General features: G+C 35.5%; 1 gene segment (V, D, J or C); it reads right to left on the bottom strand.

Moving 5' to 3' along the window:
- Positions 1-1,117: 1,117 nt before the first annotated feature.
- LOC142855350 (immunoglobulin kappa variable 4-1-like) lies at positions 1,118-1,751 on the bottom strand. The segment is given in 2 exon segments: positions 1,118-1,446; positions 1,645-1,751. Coding segments are annotated over 2 exon segments (378 nt in total).
- Between the last annotated feature and the right edge of the window lie 8,169 nt (positions 1,752-9,920).

Below are 9,920 nucleotides of genomic sequence, written 5' to 3'. Positions count from 1 at the left end.
AACTGATCTGAGCTAGTGGGAGTTGACTGACTGTGGACTGATTCTACAGGGGAATCACTTCTGAATATTGGTGACCTTTGTGTGGTTTGGGCATTCTGTGGGGCCAATAGCTGTGGTATGAGAATTTATCCCTATTGCTTGAAGTGGCTTTCTGGAGCCCATGCTTTTTGGAGGGATACCTTGCCCAACCTAAATATAGGGGGAAGCCTTGGAACTCCCTTAAAGTAATGAGTCAGTCTATGTTGACTCTGAATGGGAAGTCTTACCTTCTCTGAGGAGTAGATGGGGGTGGGTGGTGGGATTGTGGGGGAGCAGGAGGAGGAAGAGAGTGAGAAGTGGGATAAGTATGAAAAATGAGAAAAGATCATTTCAAAAAGATAAATTAAAATAAAAATTTGAGTACAAAAAATTTGTTTCAATTAAACATTTTAAGGGACAGAATGATGTATCAGATGGTAAAGACACTTGCAGCCAAGCATGATGTCATCCCTGACATTGATCCCCAGACCCAAATAACACAAAAACTATCATGTGCAAGTGTTTTCTGATGTCCACAACTTTGCAATGCCAAATATGTACCTAGAAACATGCCCACACAGACAAACAAATGTACACTCACAAGGACACAGAAAACATTACTCAATTAACTAAAATGTAATAAAAAAGTAAAAGAATTTATGGAAAGGGAAAAAAAACAGAAGAAATGAACCCCAGTAAGGAAATAAGAAAACACCAAATAATTCAGTAAAAGAGCAGAAAACATTTTTCCTAGAGCTTCCGAAACTTTTACATTCATCATTACTTCTGCCCATAGAGTCTTATATTTGATACTGTAAGTACAGAACTGTAAAAATAAATCCCTCATATTCAAGCAGCAGAGCTTGTGTTAATGTGTTACAGAAGGAATAGAAAGATAATACTAAGTTATTTTTACATTTTTATTTAAAGGCTTTTTCATACCTAAAGACATAAGAGACATTGAGCCCATTATTTTTCCTGGGCTTGTCAATTTTTTTACCACTGTTTGAACAGAACAGTCTCAGGCAGAAACAGGAAGTATGCAGGTCCAGGGCTGTGTGGGGCAGGCAGCTGGTGAGAATCTCAGAGAGGTTTTTGTTCAAGGCTGAAGCACTGTGGGAGGAAAGCTTTGGTGCTGCTGACAGTAATAATCTGCCAGATCTTCAGCCTGAACACTGCTGATGGTGAGAGTGAAATCTGTTCCAGATCCACTGCCTGTAAAGCGATCAGGGACCCCTGTGTACCGATTGGATGCCAAGTAGATCAGTAGTTTAGGAGCCTGCCCTGGTTTCTGCTGGTACCAAGCCAAGTAGTTGTAGCTACCAACTAAAAGACTCTGACTGGACTTGCAGCTGATGGTGACCTTCTCTCCTACTGACACAGCCAGGGAGGATGGAGACTGAGTCATCACAATATCTGCACAGGCACCTGCAATCAGCAATAGAAATGATGATGCATAATATTAAAAAATATAGTAACAGTTAAAATTTGTCATTTTGGATTTGTGTAATATAATATTGTCAGAGTATTATTGTGTAAGTCATAATCTCTCAGAGCACACACTGTAAATTTCTTGTATACAAAGAATTGACTACAAAAAGATTATAATACTTTAGAATTTCTCACCAGACACCAAGAGCAGCAGAGATATGAGAACCTGGGTTTCTGACATCATGTTGCTCCCCCTGCCTGTCTGATGTAGCTCAGTTCTTACTGAAAAGGCTTGGATTATAAATTCTAGATCATTGGCCTGTGCTTGTGTGGTCCATGCAAAGCAGTTAGCAAATACATAAGGAAATGTGTGGGCGTGTATATGAGTGGCTGGTGTTAATCAACAACACTCAAACAGAAATCTATTAGAGACTCTAATAACTACTTTGGTTTAAAGTCCAAAACATTTTTAAATCAGTTTGTTTTGTAAAAATGGTAGAAAAGCTACCTAAAATTAACAATGCTATGGAAAAAAATGTTCAAAATTACAACAAAAGAAACTTAGAGTAAGAATAAATTCAATAAAAGAAATATATGGTGGAAGAAGTAAATGAAGAAAGGCAGAAAGAGAGAGAGAGAGAATTTGTTCATTTTCTCCCACCTTTAAAACCATACATATATAGAGAACAATGAACAGTTCCACTGATATTGTGCTCCAGTTTTCAGACTAAACAAAGAGCAGCCCAGAATTCACTCTGTGTAAATCTTAGATAACATTAAGATTGAGATAAAAGAATCTTAAATATCAAGAAATGGTACGCTCTGAAGAAACAAACAAGTATCATCTGCACAATGATAAGGGAACTGAAACAAGATGATAAATTTTGGAAAATAGAAGAGGAAGAAAATAAACTTGATTTATTTTCAAATAGTCATTGCTGTAGACCAATACTTACCAAGACTGTTTATTTCATAATGCAGATTCTAAGATAATTTACAAATTAGCGGTATTGAAAGTAGATGAAAATGGTCTTGCTGACATAATGAAAACTATAAATACCTCTTGACAAGGGAACACAGTCATCCTAAATCAAACAATAATTTTATAGAGATCAATAGACCACAGCACCAGAGCTGATGCTAATGAAGAAAAGATGTTTGAGTATGAATGAAAATCAAAAGCAATAACAGAAATCACAGAACATACTTGGACTTCTGGTTGGTGAACTCTGAAATAACATATAAGAAGTAAATTATAAACCTAGTATTATGTATAAAGTACAAGAAATAGAAATATCAATAAATAAAACATCCTGGCAAGAAGTTGAGTATCATACCTTTAATCTCAGAACTGGAGAGACATAAACAACAGGATTATATATTTGAGGCCAGCCTGGGGTACAAGTTCTAGGCCAATCTAATCTATGCCTGGAGACAACCTTTCAAAATGTGTGGTATTAATGAAGTCCTTATGAGACAGTTCAGGTATTTGATATCAAAATCCAAGTAGTTATCTGACATTACCATTTTAGCATAAAGCCAAAAATATTATTGAAAATTAAATATACATTTAAGTAACATGCATTTCCCATTTATTTTCATTAATTATATAATTTATACTTTTACTTTTCATGTAAAAATATTAAATTATTTCTGATAAGAGTATTCAGATCTCTTTGTCAACTTCTAATACTATAATATGAAGGAGATACACAACATGTGGATTAAGGAAATTCCCAATCTCAGGTCAAAAATATGACAGATGTGTAACTCTACTCCAATCAGTGTCTAAGAATATGACAGATAAGTACTTGCCCCAGTCATAATCTAACAAGTTCTGCTGTGCTTCAAATCTTTGTAGAACTTTGTACTTTGCTTTGTGACAGCTGCAATAAGATCAGATTGTAGATTCATGTCATTTACTGCTGATCATTCAAATAGAACACACAGAGACTGGACTATAGAAATCTGAAGGCTACTTCAGTTAAACATGGATTTTCACAGTATGTAAGGGGAGACAATAGAGAGTAAAAGGACAAAATTTTTATGTTCTTTTATATATAGTAGAAAAAGCCAGATTTTCTTTAGTTACTGCTTTTCCAACAAATGCAGTTTCCACCCTGTGCATTAGATTCCTTGGGCTGTAATTAAAAGTAAACTAACTGCAAACCTACTGTCTGAAAACAAAAACAACACAGAATAATTTGCTCCCAGCTTTGGAGCCACAAAGTCTGATGTTGATGACCTGGAGCTCCTGGGACACAGCACCCTCTTCCATGGATGTCACTGTAAATAAGGGCCTAGGGAAGTCATATTCCATTCTCAAAACCAGCATAATGGGGGCTGAGGATTTTGTCATTTATTATGATATAAAAGTCATGCAATCTCAGAAAAGAGGGCTATAGCCTAAAATGCAAACCTCCCTATTAAGAGGGTCTAGCTACTATCATGTCACTTATCTTTGGAATATAATAGACAACTGCATGAAGTTGTAAAAGAAGAAAAACAATAGAACAACAAGTTACAGCTGAGTTCTCTGCCCTATTGGAAACACAGCTTCACCCAGGCAAAGCCTTATTGGTGATTTCAGCATGGCAATGTGGAGGAAAAGAATAACATTATCCAGTCTCTTATAAATGAGTAGAGAAGGGTTGCAGTAAAGGAAAGTCCTGAATATCAATAACTTGTGCTCTTCTGAAGTTGGCTAGTGAATTCTAGATGATCTTTTATAGCTTGTAGTTTCTTTTCATTTTGGCATTGAGATTGAAACCAAAGCAAAAACATATAAATGACTTCATTTCAATGATGAATTAAAAGGACATCAAGGTATGGAAAACAATAAGGTGTACAAGGGTTTTCCCCAACACTATAAACTCTCAACTGGAACCCAAAACCCACAGCAGGATAGCAGTTGACCCCATCCTTGAGACCTGGACTAGAAAGGCTGCTTCATGGGCACTGTCAAACTGCTTTTAAAGGTGCTTTGGGCAATTTGCCCTGTGGCTAATGTCCCAATATGCAAATAACTTGAGAAAAGTTTGACTTGGTGCTCAAAGGACACCTGCTCTTGTGTCACCCTATGGCAGTTAGAAATGCAGAGTATTCACTAGAGTATTCTAAGTTGTGTATCTCGGCTGATTTCTTCTGCTTGTCTTTTGTAATTGCTGCATTCTGTTATTTTGAGATTCCATCTGTGCTGTCACTGCACTGCTGTAAAGAATGTGGGTAACAGAAGCATGGTGATTCCTAAGAATTAAACTTTTGAAATTTATTTTAAAAAGAAAACACTCATTTTCATTTAATATACCAACTCCAGTTCCCACTTACTCCCATCTTCCACTTCCCTACACCTAATACCTGCACCCAGCCCCAGTCCATTCCTCAGACAATGTCTGTCTCAGGCAGGAGATCCATGGCGTCTGTCACTCTGCCCTTCTTCCAAGCATTCAGTTCTGTCTTCTCTGCCAACCTAATTTCTACCCTATCAGACCCAAAGCAGTTTCTTTATTCATTAACCAATGAAAGCAAGACATGAACAGAAGAAACTCCTACACGATTTTCCCTTTTCTGTTTAAACAAAAACGAAGACTTTAACTTTAACATAGTAAAATTACATAAAACAAAACAGGTATCAAATAAGAATTACAGTTATAATACTTATATTTACTTCATCTTTTATCATAAATAAGGAGAACTATAACTATAAATATAAATTATTCAACTTCATCAAAGACTCCAGAAGGATTCAATATTACCTAAGTAAACAGCAAGTGCATTGTAGTCAACTTCCAAAACTCTAGAATTTGCAGAGACATCTCACTGCCTGGACAGTCACTCGCAGTTCTTCTGTATCTTGGGGAATCTTTCTTCAGCCTATAGGCCCATAGTATTGAGCAGACTTTTCCATGAAGCTGGAAATTTCAAAGACAGTTCAGTCACTTTCTGTATCCTGCAAAATGTCTCACAGACTCTTTTATGAATCAGGAACCCTGAAGGATCATCTTCTCATTTTGGGGGAAGTTTAGCAGTTGTCTCTCTGTGGGTTCTTCATATCCAGTTTATGCAACGTCCAGGCAAGAGCAGCTTCTTGTCCAAATGGCTAACCAACTCCATAAGGAGCCTCTTCAATGCTCATCTTCCTCTTGAGGTAGCTAGTGCAGCCAGGAGCAGATATGTCTCATTGTCATGAAAAGCCCTAAGTTATTAAAACATTTTAAATGCCATATTCTGCAGTCTTTGAAAAATATGAAGAATACCTATCTGAAATATATCTATGCACATCTAGAAAATTTAACATGACTACAAACTTGACTATTATAGATGATTGTCTATTAACCTATATTTCTTAATCATACGTTACATTTTTAAATGAACTACACAATCACAATACCTTAATCAAGATTAGAAGTACATATACATATGTTCATATCCAGATGGATCTGAGTGTTTTTCTGATGTTCACCTTGTTACTTAGATTCTCTAGAATCATGAACAATATAATTGATATCCTCTTCTTTACAGTTAGTATCGACTTATGAATCAGTATATACCTTGTTCTTCTTTTTGTGTCTGAGTTACCAGACTCAGGTTTTTTTTAGTTCCATCACTTTCATGCAATTTTCAAGACGTCTTTCTTTCTTACTGCTGAGTAGTACCAAAATATGTAAATGTGTCACATTTTCTTTATCCATTCTTCACTTGAGGGGCAACTATGTGATTTACAGGTTCTGAACACTACAAATAATGGTGCTATAAATATAGTTGAACAAGAGTTCTTGTAATATAATTGAGTATCTTTTGGATAACTGCCCTAGAGAGGCATTGCTGGGTCCTGAGTTAGGTTGATTCCCAATATTATGAGAAACCACCATACTGATTCTCAATGTGGTTGTACAAGTTTACATTACCACCAGAAATGGAGGAGTGTTCCCCTTACTCCAAAACCTCTCCAGGATAATCTATCATTGGGTTTTTTTTTTAACAGAACCATTCTGACTGTGTAAGATGATATCTCAAAGTTGTTTTTATTAGCATTTCCCTGACGGCTAAGGAAGTTTAATATTTCCCTAAGTGTCTTTTAGCCATTTTCAATTCTTCTGTTGAGAATTCTATGTTTAATCTGTAACACATTTTTAATTGGGTTATTTGGAATTTTAACGTTTAATTTCTTAAGTTCTTTATATATTTTGGAGATCAGGCCTCTGTCTGATGTGAAGTTGGTGAAGAACTCTTCCCATTCAGTAGGCTGCTTTTTTGTCTTATTGAGTGTATCCTTTGCTTTGTAAAAGCTTCTCAGTTTCAGGATTTTCCATTTATTTGATGTTTCTGTCAGGGTCTATTCTACTGGTGTTATATTCAGGAAGTGTTTTCCAGTGCTCATGCATTGAATGCTACTTCCCACTTTCTCTTCTGTCTGGTACAGTGCAGTCAAATTAATATGAAGGCCTTTAATCAATTTGGACATGGGGATAGAAATAAATCTATTTTCATTCTTCTACAAGTTGACATCTAGTTATGCCAGCACCATTTGTTGAAATTGTTTTCCTTTTCTCATTGTAAATTTTTAGCTTCTTTGTCAAAAATCAGGTGTTCACAGGTGGGTGGTTTAGTATCCAGAACTTCAATTAGAATACGTTGGTCAACCTCTCAGTTTTTATGCCAATAACAAGCTCTTTTCATTGCTATAGCTGTATAACAGAACATGATGTCAGGGATGGTGTTGCTTCTGGAAGTTCCTTTATTATACAAGAATCTTTTGGCTATCCTGGGATATTTTTTCTATATGAAGATTAGTATTGTTCTTTCAAGGTCTATGAAAAATTGTGTTGGGATTTTGATCAGGATTGCATTGAATCTGTAAATCGATTTTGGTAGCATTGCCATTTTTATTATATTGATCCTAGCTATCCAAGAGTATGGAAGATTTTTCCATTTTCTGGTGTCTTCTTCAATTTCTTTTTTCAAAGACTTAAAGTATTTATCAAACAGGTCTTTAACTTCTTTGATTAGGGTTACCTCAAGATATTTTATGTGATATGGTTATTGTGAAGGGTGATGTTTCTCTGATTTCTTTCTCGGCTTCCTTTTCATTTGTATATGGGAAGGCTACTGATTTTTTTTAGTTGGTTTTATATTCTGCCACATTGTTGAAGGTATTTATCAGCTGTAGAAGTTTTCTTCTCACATGTTTGGAGTCACTTATATATACTATCATGTCATCTGCAAATGACAAAAGTTTGACTTTATTCCAGAGATGCAAGAATTGTTTAACATATGAAAATCTATCAATGTCTATCTTAGATTTTTGGCATTTTCATATGAAGTTCAATACTGTTCTTTTGAGGTCGGTGAATAATTTTACTGGGATTTTGATGGGCATTTTATTGAATCTGTAAGTTGCTTTTGTAAGATTGCCATTTTTACTGTGTTAATTCTGCCTACCCACGAGCGTGGGAGAACTTTCGATTTTCTTGTGTCTTCTTCAATTTCTTTCTTTAGAGATTTAAAGTTCTTGTCATACAAGTCTTCCACTTGTTTGGTTAGAGTTACTCCGAGATATTTTATGCTATTCATGGCTATTGTGAAGGGTATTGTTTTTCTGATTTCCAAAACAATCATGTAACAATAACATAACTTCTGTATGCTTAACACATAGCTATTAAATTGTTAATAAGCAGGAATAAAAAAAATAACATAACTTCTGGAGGCATCGAAATCCCTGACTTCAAACTCTACTACAGAGCTACAGTACTCAAAACAACCTGGTACAGGTATAAGAACAGACAGGAAAACTAATGGAACTGAATAGAAGACCCAGATATTAATCTACACACCTTCGAATACCTGATTTTTGACAAAGAAGCAAAAAATATCAAATGGAAAAAAGAAGACATATTTAACAAATGGTGCTGGAATAACTGGATATCAACATGTAGAAGAATGAAAATAGACCTATATCTATCACCATGCACAAAACTCAAGTCCAATAAATCAAAGACCTCAACATAAAGCCAACCACACAGAACATTATAGAAGAGAAAGTGGGAAATACACTTGAACACATTGACATAGGAAACCACTTTCTAAATATAAACCCAGCAGCACAGACACTGAGAGAAATAATTACTAAATGAGGCCTTTTGAACTGAAAAGGTTCAGTAAAGCAAACGACATGGTCAACAAGGCAAAATGAGAGCCTACAGAATGGTAAAAGATGTTCACCAACCCCACATCAGACAGAGGTCTGATCTCCAAAATATACAAAGAGCTCAAGAACTTTGTCATCAAAAAAACACATAATCCCATAAAAAAATGAAGCACAGATCTAAACAGAGAACTCTCAACAGAGGAATCTAAAATGGCTGAAACACGCTTACATAAGAAAAAGTTCAACATTTTTAGTCATAAGAGAAATGCAAGTCAAAACAACTCTGAGATTCCACCTTATACCTGTAAGAATGGCCAAGATGAAAACCACTGATGACAACTTATCCTGGAGAGGTTGTGGGGAAAAGGAAACATTTCTGCATTGCTGGTGGGAATGCAAGCTGGTACAGCCCCTTTGGATGTCAGTATGGCAATTTGTCAGAAAATTAGGAAACAACCTTCCTCAATACCCAGTAATACCACTTTTGGTATTTTTCATATGAAGTTCAGTACTGTTCTTTTAAGGATGTTCAACATTTCCACAAGGCCATGTGCTCAGATATGTTCATAGCAGCATTTTTTGTCTTAGCCAGAACCAGGAAACAACCTAAATGCCCATCAATTGAAAATAGATAATGAAAATGTGGTACATTTACACAATGAAGTACTACACAGCAGAAAAAAATAACATCTTAAATTTTGCAGGTAAATGGATGGAGCTAGAAGACATTATTTTGAGTGAGGTAGCACAGATAAAGAAAGCCAATTATCACATGTACTCACTCATAAGTGTTTTTTAAACATAAAGCAAAGAAAACCAGCCTACAAACCACAATCCCAGAAAATTTAGACAACAATGTAGACACTAAGAGAGACTTACATACATCTACCCTACATGGGAAGTAGAAAAAGACAAGATCTCCTGAGTAAATTTGGAGTATGGGGACCTTGGGGAGGGTTGAAGGGTTGGGAGAGGCAAGGAGGGGAGCAGAGAAAAATATAAAGTTCAAAAAAATCAATAAAAAAAATCCACCAATGTCATCTACCATATAAATAAACTGAAAAAAAAGCCTTATGATCATCTCATCAGATGCTGTAAAAGCATTTGACAAAATTGAACACACCTTTATGATAAAGGTCTTGGAGTGATCAGGAATACAAGAAGCATTTCTAAACACAATAAAAGCAATATAAAGAAAGCTCTCAGCCAACATCAAATTAAATTGAGAAACTCAAAGAGATCCTACTAAAATCTGGAAGAAGATAAGTCTGTCTACACCATATTTATTTAACATAACTCTTAAAGATCTTGCTAGAGCAATAAT

This window comes from Microtus pennsylvanicus, chromosome 8 (assembly GCF_037038515.1).
Source record: "Microtus pennsylvanicus isolate mMicPen1 chromosome 8, mMicPen1.hap1, whole genome shotgun sequence".
Taxonomy (NCBI): Eukaryota; Metazoa; Chordata; class Mammalia; order Rodentia; family Cricetidae; genus Microtus; species Microtus pennsylvanicus.
Note: the sequence above shows the minus strand (reverse complement) of the source record. Positions and strands in the feature narration are given on the sequence as shown.